Source organism: Pteropus alecto, unplaced genomic scaffold (genome assembly GCF_000325575.1).
Source record: "Pteropus alecto unplaced genomic scaffold, ASM32557v1 scaffold48, whole genome shotgun sequence".
Classification (NCBI taxonomy): Eukaryota; Metazoa; Chordata; class Mammalia; order Chiroptera; family Pteropodidae; genus Pteropus; species Pteropus alecto.
The window spans coordinates 2,579,637-2,603,469 of record NW_006442110.1 but is presented as its reverse complement, the minus strand read 5'-3'; the positions used below and the strand labels follow the sequence as shown (position 1 = coordinate 2,603,469).

The following is a 23,833-nucleotide window of genomic DNA, read 5'->3' as shown; positions in this document are numbered from 1 at the left end:
GCTGGCTGGTATTCTGAAGCAGTGCTGTTCAGTGCAGTAGCCACGAGCCACATGTGGCTATCTGCATTTGAAATCATTAAAATTAAGTAATTAAAAGTTTAGTTCCTAAGCCACAGTAGCCATATTTCAAGAGCTCAGTAGGTGATAGACTGCTGCTCATCACAGAAAGCCGTGTTGACATCTGGGTTAAAGCAGGGGAGCATGGGTTTCTGCATTTCCGTTAGCTCCTTGGAGCTGTGGGGCAGAGTGGAGTAGCTGCATCAGACATGGTCTGGTCCACCAAGCTGAAAGTATTTACCATCTGGTCTTTTATGGGGAAAGTCTGCCAGCCCTCATCTAAAGGGTCACCACACAGAGCCAAAGTTGTTCTTTACGGCTCTCGTTACAGATTTGGTGCTTCACTCATTCCTCATGTGGTCCACGGTGCGTGCAAGGGACTATGCTGTGTGCTTCAGGGGTCTCGAGGTGTAAAAGTTGTGGCACTTGTTCTCTGGTGGATATCTGGGGACACGAGAACTTGTAGTTCAAGTTCAAGTCTAAGAAATTGAAATCTAAGCTAAGTCCCCAAAGAGCGATTGCTACTGATTTGCTGGTTCTAGGAGTTTAAAGTTGCCAGTTCAATGGATATTTAAGTTTAAATCTTTAATGTACATCATTGATTGTTAAACTTTGTGACAGTCCAGTATGTGGTATCCCATTGTGTCCTCAGCTATGCTAGTATTTTTAGAATCTTAAAAAAATTAACATTAATTTAAATAATTATGAAACTATGTTTATGTCTAAATTTTATCATAGGTGTATATACATACTCATGTGTATGCACTTATACTATAGAATACTTTTTTTAAAAATAGCTTTTTCGAGTATAATTGATATACTATAAAACTCACCCTTTTTAAAGTGCACAATGCAACGGTTTTTAGAATATTCACAGAGTTGTGCAACCATAACCACTATCTAATTTTAGAAAATTTTTATCCTCTCCAAAGAAAACTCATACCCATTAGCAGTCACTCTCCATTCTCTCCTCCCCCAGTCCCTGGCAACCACTGATGTGCTTTGTTATCTCTATGAGCTTGCCTTTTCTGGACATTTTATATAAAATTTTATATAAAAGGAATCACACAGTACGTGGCCTTTTGTGACTGGTAGCCTTCACTTAGGATAATGTTTTCATGCTGCTGCTTTGTTGTAGCATGCGTTGGTATGTCATTTTTAGGGCTGATTTGTATGGCCATACTGCATTTTGTTTATCCACTCATCAGCAGCGGGTATCTGGATTGTTTCCACCTTTTGGCTCTTATGAATAATGTGGCTGTTATGAACATTGTGTGTGACTTTGTGAGTGAACATGTGTTTTCATTTCTCTTGGGTATATACATGGGAATGGATTTTCTGGGTCATAAGATATATAAAACACTTTAAGCAGGATAGAATCTGCAAATGAGAGGATATTGCACTCAAGAGAGTTGTGGCTTGCTGGGTTTGACAGTTTTTTGTTGTTGTTGTTTTAAATTCTTGTAACAGAGCTAAAGGTGGTGATTTCAGTGGTGAGACAAGGTGCTTGGTCGGAGTCCTGGTTTGCAAAAAAAAACAGGATCAGCAGTGTGGAGAACAAGGAAATTTAGATGCTGATTTGTCTCTGGGGGAATTTCAGATTGGTCTTTTGCCCAATAAGATGTTTTGGTCTTAGAATTCTAAGAAAGTAGGGACTTTTTCTTCTTGCAGCAGTTACTGAATAATTTTAGTTTATGGTTGTTCCGATACCTGCAATTTTAATTATCTTAGGAATGGTACTCTTAAATTGAGTATTCTTTTTTTTTCTAGTTTGGTCAGAGATGATAACAGCATCATACATTTCTTCTTTAGATAGTATTTATGAAATCAGGTACAGTTTGAGTCCTGTGTGTCAGGCATTGTGCTAGGAACCATCTGCATCTTGTTTAAGGCGTACATCATCCGGGAGGGCTGGAAATCTGGTCTGTGAAAGGTCAAGTAATTTGCCCAATTGTTATAGCAACACTGATAAATGATGATGCCGGAATTAAAATTCTTAGTAGTCTGAGTCTAAAAACTGTCTTTTTCTATAAGGCCTTCAGGTTTTATATTTGAATGAATCACATTTCTCTAAGTAGTCCCTGTATTTTCTTTATGAAGTTCCAAAGAAGAGTGTTTTGATTATGTCTTAAATATTAACTTTTAGGGTACAGATGAAATAGTGGAATGTCTACTTGTATTTATTAACTTCATTATTTGCAAACCATAAAATTATACTCCCCCTCTTCACCTGCATTTTCTGTATCAGTGTTGTCGTTGTAAGCGGAAGAACTTTAAGTCATCTGACACGTTTTTCTAGAGCACACCTTCACTTCCACTTAAGTCATTCAAGACACAGCACTTCTTGAAACCATATGTCACTATTACCGCAGTTTGTCCCAGCCTCAGTTTGCACACGTTTTTAAAAAGGTTTTCTCTCGTGGATGTATTTTTAATCTCCCATGGAACCACTTAACTTTATCACCCTTTAAAATAATCTTCTTCAGACTGGTTTACAGTGACATCTGACACTTGGGACTGTGAGGTTGTGTTTCAGCCTAGGAGGCACATTTGATCATGGGAAGAAGGGGCAGACTGTGCATGTCAGTGTTCTAATGTCACTCTTCAAACTTAGATGTGCCTTATCAGGAGTGAGTGAAAGAATGTTGTTGGGAAAGGAGGGGGAGGGAAAACTGGTTGAAGGGAAAAAGGAGGAATCCCTTTCTTCCCATAATGTAGCTAAGGGCTGACAACTGGATTTTTACCCTTTGTTTTTCCTAGAGAAATATGTGACATGTTTTCTAGAGAAAGTAACGTGCTTCCGGATGTGAAACAAATATGGCTAGAACCTTTAGGAACGTCTGGCGTGTGTGGTTGCTCTGACAAGAAGATGGGTTATGACACAGCATTGTTCTTGATTTTTCAGCTCAAAATGTCAAGAGAAGGGAATTTGAGAAAAGAAAGAAAGGTCCCAGAGCATCTGCAATCAGAAGGATCTAGTTCAGTTAACTTTGTTTCCAGCCACTTCACAAAGGCTTCATTTTTCTTCCTCAGCTTTGGCCTTGAGGCCTGGCTCCCCAGTGATATGTCTGTCCGTCCAGTCTGTCCAGCCTGTTCCTTCAGTTTTCGTTTTCTGTGACGTCTTACCTATGTGTGTGTAGCTAAATGTGACTGTTTTTCTTTTGTGATAAAATACAGGAGTATGTTCTATGCAGGTGGGTAAATGATAGTACATTTCCTTTTCTTTTGAACCTGAAATTTATTGACGCTGTTACATTGGCTGAAAGGACAACGTGAGTCCTGATTAGGGAATACAGCATAGAATGAGAGTCTCTGTGGTTACCAAGAGCACCCAGTCTGACACGGTCTAGACACCAGGCCGTCTTGTCTGGTCAAAGTTCCTCTTTGTTTTTGCAAGGCCCCAGATCTGTCTGCCCCTCACTTCTAGGTCAGAATTCTTTTTTTCCGTGGTCATTATACATCTCAAGTCATAATTTTAGCATCTCTTGGATTCAATTTGAACTTCCATGTTGATGTCTTTCTCTTTTTTTCTATCTGCCTACATAAGTTCTCATGAACTTTGAAGTTTCCGTTTTTTTCGCCTGTGGTGCTGTGAGCAGATTAGTTTATTCTGTTTCCTTAGCCTGTTTTTTTCCACCCCCCTTTTCCAAAATCTTTTCCCCAACCAGTACACTAAGAATTGCATTCGTATTTCCTAGTCCTGGCAGCTTCTCAGTAAGTTATCAGCGTATTCGGAGTTCGTACTGAACCTCTGTCCTGATGTTCTGTGACACAGTTCACGGTCGCTGGGGCTGGGGGCTCTTGTTCACCTAGTGTCTGCCGAGCCCCTGGCAGTCTACAGCATATGCTTTGCAGCGCCGACATGCTGGGACGTGCTGGTCCTGCGGCTGCTCAGCACCTGCCAGCTGCGCGGCCGGGCGTGCCACAGCTGCCGCTGTCACTCTTCTCAGGTCGCGTGCTTTGCCTTTTGCTGGCTCTTCCGTAGGAGCTGTGGGTGCGGCGGGGGAGGGGTACTTCAGGCAGCAACCTTTCTACCTGGCTTGCCTGCTGCACAATTCTGTTTTTAATAAAAACTCAGATTTTCATAGAAAAACAGATCAAACAGAAAGTAATACGATTTTCACAACAGATTGATAATGATCCATGTTCGTTTGGAAATAGCCATCTAGCCCAATTAATTTATTTGGATTTTTTTTTTATCTCGTACTTTTTATTCAGGAGTCTTACGTTAAAACGATTTTGTTCACTTAATGAGCATGACTTCCATCAAATGCACCTAAACATATAAAAGTATTTTATATTTTTAAATGTAAGCTACCATTCTCACGTATGTATCTGTACTCTGACAAGAAGGCTCTAAAGAACGTAACTGTTTGACAGAAGAAATTCAGATGGTCATTGGTAATATGGAGAGACGTTTGACCTTAGAATTACCAAGGAAATGAAGAATCTAAACAACTCTGTTAACCTATCGGGTTGAAAAGAGTTTTAGAGATGATTCTGGCCTGTGTCGGCAGGAGTGGACGGAGGCGGAGCCCCGCACTCAGGGAGTGTCGTCAGTTTGCTCTGATTTTTCTGGACAGAAACTTAGAAATGTAAAGACATTAAAATGTACTTTGGTCCAGTGATTTTTTTTTTTTTTTTTTTAACTTTTACCTCTATCCTAAGGAAACAGTTGTGTTCAAATTATATGCGAAGGATGTTTAGAATACTTTTTAGTCATGGTAAATAATGGAAATCAGCCTCAGTCTTCCACAGTCAGATTGGTATTTAATGGCCATAAACAGCCATTAAACATATTGAGTATTCATTGATATGTAATAATGTTTACAGTAATAAAAAAAAAAGCAGGATATAATGTGCCACATGTACAGTCTTCCACAGTCAGATTGGTATTTAATGGCCATAAACAGCCATTAAACATTGAGTATTCATTGATATGTAATAATGTTTATAGTAATAAAAAAAAAGCAGGATATAATGTGCCACATGTAATGTGAACCCCCAGCACACCCTCCACTTTTGAAAAAAAAATGTATATACCACCATATTGAAAGTGGCTATTTGTAGGTATTGGGCTTATGAATGATTATGTAAAAACTATCTGTGCTTTCTAGATTTTTAGAACATAAATTTAAATATACAGTTTATTAGTTTTTATTAGTTTTCCTTATGCAACTATAAGTTCTTTCTACCTTTCACTACTAACCTCGTACTATTAAAATAGTTTTTAGGATTGAGAAATTGTGTCTGTCTTTGAGAGAGAACCTATAGACGTTACAATCATATTGCATAGTTGCCCCTAGAAGTGATATTTTTGTTTTTATTAGTATAAATATGATATGTTCAGCTTTTTTCCTTCTAAATTTGATTCATGGTGGAGATAGTACTCAGAGCACTTCGAGTATTTCAAAACAAATTTTATAGTTAATCACGATCAGTTGCAAGCAGTCTTTGTTTTTGATATGTCCTATTAGATGTATGGGATTGTCCTTTTCAGAGTCCTATTTCTTTCTGTAGTCCAGAAAGATCTTAATTCGTGATGACTTTGCAGGCAGACTGCACAGAATGGTGGGCGGGCCTGCTGCTCTTGCCAGTTTGTCCAGGTGGTACATATGGTGACATGTGATGAAAGGAAGTATTTTTAGTTTAACTTTTAGTTCAAGTACTTTCAAATGATTTTAATACAACTTAATTGTTTAAATTTCCACCATAAGTTCCAGGTGGGTAAGAAGTGGTGTAGTAGAAAATGGTTTCGTTCTGTTTAGTTTTGCTCCTTTAATGGAATTGACTTTTCTATTAGAAAACGAAATGGTTTGAGTTTGGTAGTATCTGAAAGTCACAAATCAATTTCCCAGATGTGTTTGCCTTAGATATAAGGCACGATGCAGGGGCAGCCACGTCAGAAACATCTGCCTTCCCCTGCAGCGTTTACAGTAACCCCTCGTGTCACAGTTAGGGTTGCGGCCACTCCCTCAGCAGGCAGTGGACTCTTATCCCAGGACCCAAGGCAGAAACGGGCTCAGGGAAAGTCTGTGGAAAGATGAGTGTGTCGCTTTGCTTGAGACCTCTTTGCATCTGATGTGACCTCTTTCACAGTGACTTGTCCCTACCAGTCATGCAAAACGTAGGCTTTGGTAAGTGATTAAACAGTTCTGGGTGACAGAAGCAGTGTACAGCCGACTTTGGAGGCAGAGCCAGGCTGGGCCCTTTAACACACCGCCACACTGCGCCGTGATTGCCGGCCTGCCTGCGTGGGAGACCTGGTCAGACACTCAAGAGAGACCCAGGTGGCCGCTAGAGTCTCATCTGCGTTCTGCCTTGGGCTGTGTTGCCGAAGACACTCTCCCAGGGAACCTTTTGAAAAGAACCTCAAAGTTTTAAGTCAGATATGTGGGTTTGCCAGACTCTGTCCACCGTAGTGTACAACAGCTAACGCATTCACTGCTGAACAAAGCTTCTACGTTATCACTTTTTAGAGTTTTGCCTCCTGATGGTTTTTCTTTATTTCCTCATAATTCCCATATTTAACTTTTCCTCTTAATCTATTTTAATTGCTTTTGCCTTAAAAACGATTTTAGTTGTGATCATTCTCTTCTAGTTATTAGTCATATTTATTTAGTTTTTATAATCCCGTAATTGATTCATTAACTTGTAATTGTGCATGTGTCGGAAAGGCAGTGGTAAGCGTGGTCTCTGGGGGCGGTGGGGAGCAGGAGGAGCCCGCTTCATACCGGAGGGCAGCTGGAAGCCCAGGCTGGGAGTTTGCCCACCGTGGACCGAAGCACACACCGCTTTTCAGGAGTGATCCATGTCAGAGTGCTTTGGACACGGGCGCATCCCCCCACAGATGCACTGGCGATTCTCCAGTGGTGCTTTTCCCTCGGGTCGCATGCCAGTGACATGTGGGGAAGGACTGGGCCGCTGGGTAGACAACTTCTCCCCGGCAGCTCTCATACATATTAAGAATGCATCTTTCTTTTCTGATAACATGTCCCCATATAGCGCAGTTGCTATAAAGCTGAGAGTAAACAGATGCTAAGTGAAGGCGGTGTGTCGGCTAAGCTGCAGCGAGTCTGGCCGGATGGGCAGGCTGTGGTTCTGGCCTTTCTGCTGACCCAGCCTGGATTCAGAGCCTAGTTGGTGCCATTCTGTTGTGAAAAGTGGTTCACTTCTCCCTCAAGTGTATACCAGTTTGTATGTAAACTTTGTGTCTCTTTCAAGAAAACAGCAAATGTGGCCAGCATTTTACATGAGAAATAGGCTTTCGGCCGAACTCGTCCACAATTGGACACCGCTGCTCATCTTGTGGATTAAAACTTTGCAGGAAAAACTGCATGAATTCAAGAGTAGATCTATTTGGGGGCTTCTTAAAATGTAATTTTATTTTTTTACATAAATAATCCGAATAAGTCATAGTTAGGTCAGTTCGTTTTGGCAAATTTTAGGTTTCTGGCATGGATTTGTAATTTTGCATCCTATTTTATTTTTTTGTTAGATATTCTGGCCTATGTTTTTATTTTTCTATTATGTTTCAGGTATTCTTATAAGCTGTCTCAATTGCCTACTAAATGAAGTGGAGGACATGTGCATCTGTGCGATAGAACATATTTGATGGGAAATGTTGATGGTCTCATTATTAAAAAGTACATGATGCATAACACAGACAGCTAATGTTGCAGAGGCGATTCTGAGGGGAGGGAGATTTTGACACTGCCAAGGTCGGAATATTGCTTGAACTGGTAGAGTGTATGGGGATCTCAAAGGGTGAGTAAAGATAAGGAGAAAAAAAGGATGAAAGACTTGCAGAGTTTTGCTGGAGGGAGAAATGTGAATGACAGTGGGAAGTAGCACTTGTAGAGGACAAGGCTTTGGCTGGCTTGAATAGGTACGGTAGGAATAACTGAATGAGTTGTTGGTTTATTTCACTGGCTTGGATAAAGGATGATATCAGATTGTGGTGAATCTTGAAAACCAGGTAAGCAGCTTTGCATTCATTTTGTTGTTTTTATTAAAGGTGTTGTAGGTCCATAGAGATGGATATGTGACCCTCGAATTAACGACTTGATGTAAACAAATTTTAGGATTAATCTGGAAACCATAGGGGATTAAAACAGGAAAGACATCAAAGGCAAGGAGAGACTAACTCACTCTAGTAGTCATCCAAGTGTCATGTATGAATTCTGAATCCAGGATGGTGGTAGAAATAGAAGATAAAGCAAATTCCTGGGCTTCTGGTTAGAGGTGAAATTTATGTTTTGACTTTCCCATTTGGGACATCACTAAAATGATAGTAAAATATTTTTAAATAAGTGAAGATAAAGAATGGAAGAGAACAGACATTTTAGATGAGAATTCAGGTTTTTTGGGAGTGAGGGGAGATGAAAAGCAGGTGGAGGCAGGAAACCGATTACCAGGTTATGGGAAGCCGCAGTTTAGAAGGTACTCAGTGTGCCAGGACTGTAGAATCTCAGTACCGACAGCCTCGGTCTGGCAGAAGGAGGCAGCGCCCTGGCTGCGAGGGATGGAGTCAAAAAGAGTGGTCATGATAGAAAGTTACACTTAGAGTGGTGGGTCCCAGTTCCATTTCAAATACTGATGGCAATGCTGGAGATAGAACAGGTGTTTGGAAAAACTGGCTCTGAAAAATACATTTATTTATTGACACGGAAGGATACTGCAGTGAAATGGCCAGCTCCCGGATAAGTCACTCACAACTCTAAGCCATCAATTCCATGCAGGCTAGTGGTGTTTCCAGTTGTTTTTTTCGTACCTTGTCATAAGGATTAATAATTGTATGAAAGAACAGAATAAACAATAAAAGGGAAAAGGAAGAAACTGATAATACAGGGAACAGAAGAATGTGCCTTAAAAATTAACATTGTCAGACATGAGAATCTTATTACACCAGTATTAGAAACATGAGTAACTCAGACTTTTAAAAAAAAAAAGTAATAGAAGAGCTAGAAGAACATTGAAAGTAAAAGGGCAAGATGCTTTGGAGACTGAGAAGTAACCCTGGAGGCCTAATGTCCAATTGTTAGGAATTACAGAAAAAAAACGGGAGAAGAATTTTTAAATTTATAATATGGTTACAGAGAATATAAAATGCTTTCCCATAACTGAAGATGATAAATCTTGAGTGCCCAAGATAGTGAAGGAAAGATCAATACCAGGAACAAAACCATGAAATTTCTGTGCAGGAGGAATTAAGAGCAGTCCAAGAAACCAACAGACTGAAATTAAGAGAGCGGAATCAAATTCCCAGATTAGTATTGTCCAGTAGGTCTGGAGAGCAGCCAGTCTACACTGGGAAGATTGGGGAGCTACTGCAATTTAGTTTTGCCAAAATTAACACCATGGGTGTGATGAGTGAAACCCAGCCTTAAATTACCAACAGTATTGTACAGGGCATATCAGAACCCCTAAGCTGTCCTTATGAAGAGGCACAGTTAAGATCAACAAAATTTAACAGCCTCTAATATTAGAATGGCTGGAGTTTGACCACCTGTCGTACATGGTTAGCCTATCATACATAATTAGCCAAGAGCATCATTACAGTAAGTGTTAACAAAAAGGCCAAAGTCATGCAGGCATTTGTTTAGCAGTTTCATAAATGACCGGTTTTGTATCTTTGCTTTTGGTTTTAGGTAATAAAACATAATTGTCTTTGGCTGATGACGTCAGAGGTTCAGATGTTTTTATGTTTTGTTTGGAAGGTTAAATTTTATTTTGTCTTGGAGTTTTCATCCTCATAAAAAATTTTAAACAGTTAAGTTAAACAGAACAGTTAAAAGAATTTTATAGTGAAGACCCATATTCTACAATTGACATGTTATTGTATGTGCTTAATCACATATCTGTCTGTCCTGAATCCATCTACCCATCTACCCATACGTCCATCTTATTTGATATATTTCCGAGTAAGTTGTAGACATCAGTACACTTCTTCCTACTTAGGGATGTTCATCATTAGCGTTTTGAGATTTGCTTATTGTTTACATGAGATACGTTTTGACTAGTGCATTTGCCTGCGTAACTGAAAGCCATACCAAGATAGAGAACATTATCATCCCCAGAGAAAGTCCCTCTGTGCTTCCCTGTCACTCTTTGCCTCCTCCAAAGCAACAACCGTAGATTAGTTTGGCCCCTCCTAGACCTTCACCTAACGGGAAGTATAGAGTATGTACCCCTTCATGTAAGGCTGTTTCAGCTCGGAGTATTTTTGAGATTTATCTGTGTTACTGCAAGTATCAGTAGTTTTTCTCTCTTTGTTGCTGAGTAATATTACATTGAATGAATATGGTGGTTTCTTTATTCATTCTTCCAATGGTAGATAGATATCTGGGTTGTTTCCAGTTTGGAAGTATAATAAATAAAGCTTCTGTGAACATCCAAGTGCAGATCTTTTTGTGGGCACAATGTTTTTATATCTCTTGGGTAAATAAATACATAGCAGTGGGATTGCTGGATCGTATGGTGATAGTATGTTTAACTTTATAAGAAACTGACACTATTTTTCAAAGTGGCTGTGCCCTTTTACATTCATATGAGCAGAGTTTGAGAAAAGTTCTAGTTGTGTCACAATCTCACCATCACTTGGTGTGCCAGTCTTTAGCTTTAGCCATTCTTGTGCGTGTGTAGTGGTATCTCATGGTTTTAATTTGCATTTTTCTAATGAAAACATCGAGTCCTTTGTCATATGCCAATTGTCTTCTTTTATAAAGTATCTGAGTCCTGCTTTTTTTTGGATTAATATACTTTTTATTACTGAGTTGTAGGAGTTTATTTAGGATAACTTTGTTTCGTCTGCTGTGTCTTCCTAATACTTTCTCCCAGCCCGAGGCTTGCCTTTTCTTACTGGTGTCTTTGTGTAAACAGATTTTTTTGTTTTTTGTTTTTTGGTTTTTTTTGAGGAAACCTACTTTGTTTTATTTTTCTTTTACAGTTACTGTCTTCTATGACCCACAAGAAACCTTTGCCTACATCATAAAGATACTGTGATTTCCTCTTAAAGCTTTATGGTTTGAGCTTTTTACATTTAGGTCTGTGATCTATCTTGACTTAAATTTGCGTGTGGTGTGAGGTAGGGCTTGGGGTGAATCTGCCATGTGGCTAATTATGAAAGTGTCATTTGTTGACAAGGCTTTTTCCCCAATGGGTTGCTTTGGTACTTTAGTTAAAATTAAATGACAATATAAGTATGGTTTTGTTTCTCAAATTCTGTTTCATTGATCTATATATCCATCCTAAAGGAATGATACATTACCAATTTGATTTATTTTAGTGAAGTATTTTTGTATCTACGTTCATGAGAGATTGTTTGGTGTTTTCATTTTCGTGTGTAATTTCTTAATTCTTGTAGCATTTTGAAAACTCTTGACATCGGATAGTATTAGTCTTCCAACTTGGTTCTTCCCCAGCCCCCAAGATTATTTTGACTTTTCTAGGTCCTTTGCATTTCTCTGTAAATTTTATTTTCAGCCTGTCAGTTTCTACCCTAAAAATTGCTGAGATTACAATTGAGATTGCATTGAAATTTTTTAAATAAATTTTATTGAGATATAATTTACATGACAGATTTATCTTTTTAAAGCGTACATTTCAGTTGTTTTTAGTATATTCACAGATATACTAAACTAATAAATGTAGTTCAACTATCACTACATTTAATTTTAGAATATTTTTATCAAAAAGAAACCCTGTACCCTTTAACTATCTCCCTACTAATCTTTCTTTATAGATTTGTCTATTCTGAACATTTTATATAAATGTAATTATATAATATGTGACGTTATGTACTTAATTGTGTATCCCCAAATTTATATGTTGAAGCTCTAAACCCAATTTTATAGTATTTGGAGATGGGGCCTATGGGATAATAATTAAGATTAAAGAGGTCATAGATGGGTCCCTAATCCTATGGGATTGGTGTCCTTATAAGAAGAGGAAGAGACATCAGCGAGCTCTCTCTGCAAGGACACAGGGAGAAGGCGGCGGTCTGCAAGCCAGAAGGAATCCTCACCGGAAACCAACCCTAGCGGCACCTTGAAATTGGACTTGTAGCTTCCAGAACTGCACAATGCTGTGATGGTTTGCTAGGTGAGTATATACTTCCGTGATAATTTCTCCATGATAAATGTTTATAATTGTTGTATCAAAAAGACTATAATTTAAGGTTTTTGAATATTTTCAAATTTTATTCCAGAAAAATGTAACAGTGTATATGCACTCTGACCCCCAATGGATAGAAGCTCTTGTTTCCCTGCATTTTGGCCATCATTGGGTTTAATTGTTTTTTAAAGACCTTTGTTAATTTATTTAATAGCTGGAGATTAATATATTGCCAGTTAACAGAGCTCAGGCTGAACTAGATAACCAAGAAAAATTTCCTAGAATGAAACCCTTAGAACTTGGTGCTAGGTAACAAAATTAAGAGCCTCCGTGTGGCAGCTTTTAAGGATTTCATTGAGAGGTGGACTAGAAGGTGGTGGCCACACAGAAGAGGGTATAAAGCCTTCTGCCTGGGGAAGTAGTGGGAGTGGCTCAGATGTTTCCATGGAAGTCTTTAGTTGAAGAGGTGAACTGGAAAACAGAATAATCGACCACTCTCCCACGGAAGCAGACGGAAAGTAGTTTGAGCTGAGCTCTGGGTGCGAGGGTTGTGGAAAAGTCTGTCTCGCGAATTTGTCACCTCTGCCATGTTTAGGGTTTGAGTTTGTACTACCAGCTTGTTGCAGGACTTCCTCAAGCTGGAAATTAATGTGAAAACCCACTGAAAATGAGTTTAAAAAAATAAAAACTTAGACAGTAGAGGAGCAAGTCCACCAGAACAAGATAGCACACGGATGGAACAGCGGATCGGAACCTCAAGAACTCAAAACAAAAGGATCATAGAGAGTGCCTCTCCGTATGTTAAAAGCAATCGGTGTTGTAAACGAATCAAAGATATAAAGGAGCAAAAAAACACTGTGGGAGCAAGACAGATTTTTAAAAAGAAATGGAAATTCTACAAATTAAAATGATTAAAGTAAACAGCAAATTTGACACAGCTGAAAGAGAATTGCTTGACCACATGGAAGATCAAGAAAAATTAGAAAGTTTGAGCACAGATAAAATGATGGCAGGTAACTGAAGATACAAATTGAGATATGGAACGTGACGTGAAAATGTGCAACATACATCTAGTAGAAAAGCTACGAGAAGACAGAAAGGGTATCAGAAATATTTGAAGAGGTGATAACCCAAGAATTTACCAGAATCGATGAAGGGTAAAATATTCATGTCAAATTTTAAGGTAACCATTACGAGATACAGGTAAAATGTAAAACCCCAACATAATAATTACAGCGGAACAAGGAATATTGATCTAATAGGAGGGGAAAAGGGAGAAAACAAGTATAGAGAAAAATAATTAAAATAGAAAAGATGATAGAAGTTAATCCAAATAGCGATATAAAACAGTATAATTTTAAAATCAAACTTGCCTTTCAGAGACTATCAGACTCACTTCTTTAAAGTGAATTTTCCTGTGGTGGTGTGCACAGATACACCAAAACATTGTGGCATAAAAGTTGAAAATAAAGAGGTAGAATATTGCTATTGGAGGAAAATTCTAACTAAAAGATAGGAATAACTATAACAACATCGATAATGATAGATTTCTGGGGGAATTGTTAGGAATAAACATAGTTACCTCCTAATGAAAATAAGAACAAGTCACCAGGAATATAATTCCAAACTTGTATACTTGCTAATAAAGCCTCAAAATATATGACAGATATTGTAGAGAATTGTAAGAGAAATTGACAAACCCATCATTAGATAGGGAGATTTCAGTAAAAATTTTCAGTAATAAACAGACAAATCAGCAATATAGGAAGACTTGAAAAACAGAACCAAGCGGCTTGCTCTAGCAGGTTCTGTGTCCAGCCAGCAGTTAGAGGATGGACATTCTTTTCAAGCACGCACAAAGAAAATCACACGTACGTCTCATCATAGTTTGAAGAAAGCGTATCAAAAAAATAACATTCTCTGATTAATTTTAAAATGAAATTAAGGTTTGCTTGCTTTTTAGCTAAAAGTTACACTTTGAAAACCTAAAAAATTCTAAATAACTCTTAATCAAGAGAACTAATGGAAAAAAATATATAATTGAATAGGAAAATACAGATCAGACCCAGGTGATGAGGAGCAGAAAGTCTAGTTTTCAATGCCTATCTTAAAAAAAGAATAAAGAGAACTGGCAAAGCTAACCAACCAACACAAGAATTTATAGGAAGAGCAAATGTAGAGAAGGAAGTAAATTAAAAAGAACAGAAATGAAATATACAGTAATTAAAATTAATAAATCCTAAACTGGTTCTTTAAAAAGGCTAATAGATAAGCCACTGACAAAATTAAACATAAGAAGTGTTTAAGGGGACAATAAAAGAGGCATTTTTTAAAAAAACTAAACATACTTAAACTATTGAAAAGGACAATTTTCTAGAAGTAGTGTGCAAGCCATCAGTTATTCTCGTTATATACAGTATACTCAGGGTGGATGAGAAACCTCATTGTGAACATCGGATTTAAAAGAAAATATGGTAGAATAATGCCAAAAATTGGAATCCACCAAAATAATCATTAGCAAGATCTATCAGCAAGAGAATGGATAAATTATGGTAAATCTGCGCTACATGGTGTATTCATACAGCTAGAGCCGTCACATGTTATCAGAAAGAAATGGCAGAAGCAAATGTACATGTTACATTTTGTAATCTAAAATTTGGAAACACGTAAAATAATAATTTCATATATAGTTACACAGTAAAATATAAAAACATCCAGAGGAATGATAGGCACCAAATCATGGAGATATTTGCCCCTAGGGAAAGTGGGAGGAGGAGTATGTAATAAAGTGGACAATAATTTCAATTATAATCTGCACTATTTCATTTCCTAAAAAGTTTGGGGAAGTATTTGGATGGAATAAGATAGGTGGGAATATAGTAAGATCTGTCCAGACTGGGTCACGAGTTTGTGAGAGTTCATTGTGTATTATAATCTGTGATTCTCTCTACATTTGAAACATTTAATGAAATGATTCATTGTTTTAAGGCATAGTTGTTTGATTACTACTGAGGTTGAAGATTTTGGGGGTGGGGCTTGGCCACTAATACATATTTCGTTTAGCTTTGGATTTTCTGTTGTAATACTTTGCCCATGTTTCTGTAGAGATTAATCTTTTCACGTTGTTTTCAATTACCTTATTTTATTAAAATAGTAACTCTTTGTTAAAGATACTTTTTACTAAAATATTTCCAATTTTCAGATGAAGTACTCATGACTTTGCTTAGAAGGGCCTTCAGCCTGAAATCAGGAAAATATTCTTGTGCGTTTTCTTTGTTTTATGATTGGTATCTTTTAATTCTCAATCTATTTGTAAAATATTTTGGAATGTAAATTATTTTTTGAAATCGCCTCTTGCTATGTCATTATTGGATAATCTATTTTTAACCACTGACTTGCAATATCTTTATATAGTAAGTTCTTAAAATACACCAGAATTTTAGTATCAGTGTCTTTCTGTTCACTTTATCCAAGTAAAGTACGTGCAGATACAGTGGAATAGTATTAAAGGTTGTAACAAAGCAGGGTAGTTCTCTGCCTCATTTGTCCCCATTTCTCCCTTCTCTTCACTCCCCCTCCCCAGAGGCAGCAGCTTTAGACTTTAGCTTTTTCTCCTGTTGTTTTTTTGAACACATCTTGGTAATTCTCAGTAGTACATGTGTTCTGCTCTATGGAGGGTCATCATTTTTTGATCTCTGACTTTTCAATTGTAATAAGAAGACTTGGTCTCTTGCACGATCGTTTCCTTTCATCCTTCATCCTCAAAGTGTAGCTTTGTTTAAATTATAAATAATTTAAAGTAAAGTTTTGGTTATTTTGATACATATAATATATACTTCTGGACGTTACTATAGACTGTGGTTATTAGCTTTTTGCTTTTACTGAAGTACATGATTTATGTTTTAATTTGTGACCTTTGTACCTACTGCCAGTTCTTTTCCTACTTTCTAATACACTCTGTCGTAGGACAGTTTTCCACAAGAAAATCACTTTAGATTAGATGATCTAGACGGCCCAGTGTTTCTTTGGTGACCTCCCTCCTGAGTGTTGCATCCTCCTCCTTGGCTGGCTGGCCTCCATGCCTGTGGAGGACAGCTTGTGAATGGGATGTGACTAATGGGATCTCTTTTCCTCCCTTGTTTTCAACAGGTTTTGTTGATACGTTGGAAATGTATCGGTATTGTAATATTTCTTTAAAAATATGTTATTAGTCACTGTTCACATCGATTATATAAGTTGATTTCCTTAACTTTTCTTCAAGTCACGTTTATAACTACTGCACGAGTGTTCACCAGTCAAACCAAGCGCGAGGGGCTGGCGTCCCTCCTTCTAAATCAAAAAAGGGGCAGACGCCTGGGGGAGCCCAGTTTGTTGGCTTGGAGTTATATAAACGACTTAAGGAATTTTTGAAGAATTACTTGACAAACCTTCTTAAGGTAAGACGCTTTACATATGTAGTGAACATTTATGATGGCTAGAATGTTAAATGGTAAAAGATAGTGAAATAATGATTCTAACTTCAGTGCTGGATCTTTCACTGCCATTTGTTCATTGTTTTCGTCATTGACGGGCGTGTGAGGATGTTGAGCTGTGGCTTATTTATTACCTGTTGTGAAGGTGAAACCTTCATAAGCCATGTTCTGGTTTTTAATTGCTTAAATTAAAAGTTTTTGATAACCATGCACTGTAGTAGTATACTTTCCTCAAATTACTAACCGTTTTGTAGTTTGGTTGATAGAAATTGGTGAACTTCTTAATTTAAAGCATATAATTGTGAATTCATATTACCTATATTGTACTTTGAATTCAGTGTGCTGTTCTGAATCAATGCATCAGTGATCGTAAGGTTGTCCGGCCTTCAGCAATCACAGTTTTCCAGTTTTTTGCCTCTTACATAGTCATGTAGTGTATTTCAGAACTATGATAAAATCGTGTCCCTGGTTAGGATGGGTTCACTGGAGCACCCGTTACTTTGAGCGTGGGTTCCTCCTGCTCTGAGCCTTTTGCTTGGGCAGCGATGGAGTTTTTCCCCTTCACCGTCTGCCCTTTTCTTCCTCAGTCTCCATGCTCTGTGGCAAAGGCAGTGTGATGCCTTCCATCCAGCTACAGGCTGGGCACGTGGCTCCTTCATCAGTGCTACACGTTATGTAGAGAGAGTGAAGACATCTGTGCTCTCTACCCTGGGACATTTGCACTCTGCATATATATTTTAAAGATTTTTGATTCACACAGATAATAGGCAAAAATATCAGCATGCTTCAAAATTGTTTTTCTTAAAATATTTTACAAGCTAACTGGAAACTTTTAAACATCATTCTAACAGACTCTAGTCTTGTGACCAAAGATTGTGACAGAGATAGTACCCTCTTCACATTCCCTAAAAAGCATGTTTTAATGTCTTGCCACTGCATCCTCCTTATTTTTATTCACAGCACTTTGTAAAGTAAACGCTGAAATTTTTTTTTCCTTTAGTATTAAAGTAAGGAACCCTGTATTGTGATGTGTAAAATTATTGATAGTCGTGCTATCCGTGAGATCTTTTCATTTTTAAAAAAGTCATATACTGTGATCCAGAATACACTTCACAGTCTATTTCTTATTATTTAAATTTAAATGAAAAATTTATTGTATCAAGATAAAATGAGGTTTTCATATAGCTTGTTGGATCACTATGGGACCACACACTTATGTAGCTGTGTTGCAGTGAAGTCACTGAGGCTGAGATGAGAAGTTACCGGGCTTGTCCAGTTCGTGCAGGGGCCCTTCCTAGGCTCACCTGTGGTGTCCCCCGAGCCGCCCCGCTCCCGCGTGTTTCAGTGGTCCTCCACGCAGCGCGCTGAGAGGGCAGCACGCACTCTGCAGGTGTCATTAATACCTGAGGGGAAAGGAAGGTCATTATTTTTCGTTGAATAAAAATTTGTGGTTTAAATTGTGGAAATCTCAGAAAAAATAATTTTGGTTAATGCACATTTTCCTCATGAGGTCTTGTTAAAGAAAATATTGTACAATTACACTTATTTTTACAAAAATGTAACATTACCACAAAAAGCTTAAAATTACTATACTATTCAAGTAAATCTAATGAAGGAGGAAAATGAATTTAAAAAAATAAGTAATATTGGCCCCATGGTCTAAATTGTTAATAAGACAATTTCTCTGTTAATTTTTTAACAGAGAAAATACCAAAAGGATGATTTTGAGGTAAATTTCTTGTTTGTTTAACAAAAAGGAACTACCTTCATATTCTAAAAGTTCACGATTCTTTTTATGACTTTATATATGTATTTAATATCATGGATTTGAGATTTGCAATTTGAGATGAAAGTATCTTTATTAAAATTCTTTAGTCTAATCCTCACAAGCTATATTCTTGTGAGAATTTATATTAATAAGCATGTTTTTGTATATAGAATAATTTAAAAGACCCATCAAAAACCACATACATCTATGTGTTATAAGGTAATAGATTTGTTTTAGTTAACTTTTATCTTTAATTCATCATGTGACGAATTAGTCATTTTAAAGCTTTAGTTGCTTTGTTTTTAGGATGGAGAAGATTTGATGGATGAGAGTGTACTGAAGTTCTATACTCAACAGTGGGAAGATTACCGATTTTCAAGCAAAGTGCTGAACGGAATTTGTGCCTACCTCAATAGACACTGGGTTCGCCGTGAATGTGATGAAGGACGGAAAGGAATATATGAAATCTATTCTGTAAGATTTCTTAAAACACCTTTCAAGTGTGTGTTTTCTCAATGATGCATCATCTTTTCAGTTAGGGGACCTAGGCAAATATTGAACTATTTTCACAATAGTAGGCTTAATATTCCTTGTTTTAATTTATCAGTAAATGACCCTTAAATAGTTTGTGGCAAGAAAGGAGATGGGTAAGTAAATCAGAGTTCTAACATACAATCTGCACAATTCTTCACTTACTTATTAAATGTTCCTTCCTCGATTGTTTGACCAACCATTAGGCTTCACCTGGAACTGTCCCAGTTTTAGCACCGAAAAGCCCTCATCCCGGCACAGCCAGGCCAGTGCGTCCCTTACCTGACACTCGGGCCTCAGTGATCCACCCTCATGTGTGGCCTGGGAAACTGCTTCAAGCAGGGGGCTATGATGTGAAATTCCACTCTCCCTTCTCACTTTACAAAGTAATACAATATAAATAATGATATTTACAGAGTTTTAAAAAGGCAAAATTTGAATTGTTGAATCACCTTCATTAATATGTTCCGTCAGTTGAGGAAGCTTTTTCTATGCCCACTGGTTTCCAAGTGTAGTCCCCAAACCTGCAGCAGCATCTTCACGGGGGAAGTTATTAGAAATGCTAATTATTGGGCCTCAGCCAATCTAACTTACTTAGAAACTCTACAGGCAGGGGCTGGCAGTCTGTGCAAGCCCTCTGATGTGGTCAGGTTTGAGAACCTGTTGTAAGTAAAGTAAGGAGGACTCGGCAGCAGAGCGACCAGTCTGCTGGTGATGGGCTGTCGGACAGGCAGACAGCGCCCTCTCTGAACCAGTGGCGTTAAATGTCAGGTTCTGCATAGTGAGATTATCTCTATGACCAAGGGTGTTGCTATGATAGGAATACTTCGTTGCTTTACTCTAGACAAATTTAATTAAAAGAAAAACATAATTATCACGGACGCATGACACATTGTTCTCATTTATACATACAGCTCAATTTCTATACCAAACGGTTATTGCTTCATAATTGTACTTTGTTATATAGTTATGTGGTTTTAACAAAATTTTTTAGGTTTAGTGTTTGATTTGAGCTTTTTGTACTTCCCCTTTTCCACTTTTTAAAAATGCTTTCTTGGGGCTGACAGTTGTCAGTGTAACCATCAGCATGATATGGGTGATTTCCACTTAGAAGCCTGTTTGACCCGAAATACCACATATATCCTTTCATAATATCAGAGTCCTAAAATCATTCCAATTTTCTTACCTTTTTCTTTACTATATTCAGTAACGGTTAAAGAATATACAAAGAAGTGCAAGTGTACTTTATATGTGTTTTTTTAAGATTCAACTGCTTTTTAAAAAATCTTTCAAAATTCATACTCTACATCTTTAAATGATATAGTTAACTGTTTGTAAATACAATATACAGCCGTAAATATTTAGCAAAGATCAGTTAATACACCCCTATCAGAAACGGTATTTCCTCGATATGCTCTTCCAGTAAGCCTATTCAAAGTTCAAGAATCAGTTGACATAGTAAATTGTTCTTGCACGATAACCTCTCGCTGTATTTCTCAGAATCTCCAGAAAATGGGGGTGCTTTGTCATAAAATATATAATTTTTTTCCAAAGAAGTCTTTCTTCCTTTTTAATTATAAAAAGTTGTTGGTTTCCTTTGAGTTAACCAAAGGTCATAAATTAATTTCAGTATCGATATATGAAAGTAATTCAGCAAGATTTTTCCCTGTATCCTTTCCTTGGAACTTCCTCTGGTTTACCTTTGGCCCTGCTTCCTTTTCCTGCCTGGTTCTTCTTCCTTTCTTCCTTCAAAGGCAACAGATTATCTGGAGTCATAGTAGGACCCTCTGAGGCTATCTTAATTTAGAAAAAAAAATGTAAAAAAGTGTTTTTTGAATTTTTTTATTTTATTAAAATTATTAAGGTGCATTGGTTAATAAAATCAAATAGGTTTCAAGTGTACAGTTCCAGAATATGTCGTATGTATATTACACTGTGTGTTCACCCAAAGTCAAATTTCCTTCCACCACCAAATATGACCCCCACCTTATGCCTATCTATCTCTCCCTCCCCCCTTTCCTCTGACAACCACTAATCCACTTTCCTTGTTCATGAGTCTCTTTTTGTTTGTCATGTTTGTTTGTTATTTTTAGTTTTATATCTTACATATGAGTGAAATCATGCTTCTCAACTTTTTCTCTCTGATATTTCACTTAGCATGGTAATCTCAAGATCCATCCATGTTGTCACACATGGCAATATTTCATCTTTTCTTATGGCTGAGTAATATTGCATTGTATGTATGTACTACAGCTTCTTCATGAAAAAAGCTGTTTTTAAAGGTGTAGTAATGTCTTTACTAGGAGTTCTTTTTCCTGCCTCACTCTTGCATTAAAGAGGCTGACTAGAGATTATGTTGTTCATGCTTTATTAAAAATACTTTTAACTATCACTGCCATCCTTTTTGGAGGCGGGGGACGGCAATACTCTCAGAGAAAGTTCAGCGTATAAATTACATTTACGTATAATCTTTTCAGAAATTTGTATCTTACATAAACTCATTCTTATCTGTGGTTACGTTTGGGAAAAAGAAGACTGATAACGTTTATGTTTAAATGAGTTTCTCAACAGTTTGCGTGTTGAATTATGATAAATTTGAATTTTAATTTAGCTAAATGATACCTCTCAATAAACAGTTAAAAGTCGTGTATGAATTACAACATTTTGCTTTGGGGAAGCATTCTTATAGTAACTTTCTGATATAAGTTCTGTGGAAGTTTTAAAAACTTTAAAAAATGCATCACACATACCCCACACATGAGTACAAGTAAAATGGGAAATCGAAATCATTTATGTGCAATTAACTATTTCTATTTAACATGTATTTAATGCCTTTACACTTGTGTGAATCCATGAAACAAATCACCACAATCAAGATACATAATTTGTTAGATTTTTTATAGTCTTATTAATTTTACTGAGTATGAGGAAACTATGATGATCAGTGGAATTTTCTTGATTTAAGTGTATAAGGTCAAAAATCAAACTTGGCCCAGGAAACAGTTTTATAGGTTGAATCTAGTGTTGCCCTTTATGCTTAGATGTACGTTCTCCTTAAATCCAGATTTTTTTTATCTTAATTATTAAAATATGAGCTGACAAACATCTGTAGTTTGATATATCTTGAAATTGTTGCTCTGATTTCAACATGGTAATAGATTTTTTTTTTTTTTTTACCAAACTACAATCTAGAAATATTGATAAATATAATCTGGGATTCAGACTATTTCCTGTGACTTCAGTCTTAGAAAAACATGGTGAAAGTATAGACATTTTATACTTTTACTTTTTCTTTTCACCCAGCTCGCGTTGGTGACTTGGAGAGATTGTCTGTTCAGGCCATTGAATAAACAGGTACCTGCTTGTGTGAGTGTGTGACTGCTTTCCTTTTAAAATCCCTCACAGATTTTATTGCTTAGCCATTGTCTTCCTTACTCCTTTGGAATGTCTTAAGAGTATCTCTCCTCTTACATTGTTTAATCAATTTAAATGTTTAAGAGATACGTGGTAATATAATACATACTGTATGTGGCCTGTAATATACATATCTTTTTCCTGTATCCTTTCCAAAGGTAACAAATGCTGTTTTAAAACTGATTGAAAAGGAAAGAAATGGTGAAACCATCAATACAAGACTGATTAGTGGAGTCGTACAGTCTTACGGTAAACAGTGTTTTCCTATCAAGTGTCAATTATAACAGTACTCCAATAGATTCATTTTATGATATTTTAGAATCAAGAATATTGTGAACATTTACAAAGGCACTCATAATTCTCTAAGTCTGTGTGATTCCACTTGATACTGTACATCATAAAAATTGATCTTTGTACCTTAAGGAAATTTTGATGAAATCGACATTTGAATTATTTTATTTTGTGGTCTCATACTGAATTACTGGATATATAGTATGATATTGTCTGTCATTAATGGAACTGAATTATAACCAGAAATTTATGTCAACTTGAAAAATTGAGCTTGAGAAACCAATAAAGTAATGTAAAGTTTTAAAAACTTAGGTAACATTGTATTTCTTTAAAAGTTCAAAATTCATCTTTATTTTTGCACTTTCAAGAAATATAAAAGTTTTCTAAATAAAACTTCATGATAACTTTGAAGCATTTTTTGGCCATGGGTCAGAATTACTTTTGTATTTCTTGGATATTTTTTCTTTTTAATTTTACGGAAACTGTAATACTGGTGAATAATAGACTTCCTTAGGCCCTGATGTTTCACATTTACCTAATAAGCATAACTTAAGCTGATGCTACACCTAAGTATATTCTGTAAAATACAGCCAAAAATAGGGTAATTGAAATATAGTTCATATTTCTTTCTAGTGGAATTGGGGCTAAATGAAGATGATGCGTTTGCAAAGGGCCCTACGTTAACAGTGTATAAAGAATCCTTCGAGTCTCAGTTTCTGGCTGACACAGAGAGATTTTATACCAGAGAGAGCACCGAATTCTTGCAGCAGAACCCGGTTACTGAATATATGAAAAAGGTAAGCTTAAAGATGGTACTTAGAGTGGACTTCAGTTAAAAGTTGTTGCTACCCAAAGGACTGACTCGCTTCAGTATACCCATCTTTCTTCAGAAATCACTTCTTGGGCAGTGTTATTGTATACTGTCTACCACAGGTGCAGATGCTTCTGATTCTCCAAGGAGCTTTTATAAATCAGCTTGATAACCACGAATTAGTGTTCCCTTTCCTGTTCTAAGGATGTAGCCGCCATGATAGCTGTAGGACTGCGTTTTGAATTCTCTCTTAGAGTGTATTGCTTACATCTAGTGGGAACCACAGTCTCACTCACCACATCAAGGAGAAAATAAATTGTTAACAAATCGTCTTAGATTCGCAAACTTTGGGCTTTGCTTTTTTGCTTCTACACT

The 23,833-nt window shown here is 37.0% G+C and overlaps 1 protein-coding gene across 1 annotated transcript in view; it reads left to right on the top strand.

Moving 5' to 3' along the window:
- The window catches only part of CUL1 (cullin 1), an 81,821-nt gene that overhangs the window by 30,718 nt on the left and 27,270 nt on the right, over positions 1-23,833 (top strand). Inside the window, exons 3-7 of the mRNA XM_015596181.2 lie at positions 16,433-16,607; positions 18,718-18,885; positions 22,246-22,296; positions 22,515-22,605; positions 23,281-23,444. Of these exons, the coding sequence (XP_015451667.1) occupies positions 16,433-16,607; positions 18,718-18,885; positions 22,246-22,296; positions 22,515-22,605; positions 23,281-23,444 (649 nt within the window). The remainder of the gene's footprint in view (positions 1-16,432; positions 16,608-18,717; positions 18,886-22,245; positions 22,297-22,514; positions 22,606-23,280; positions 23,445-23,833) is intronic.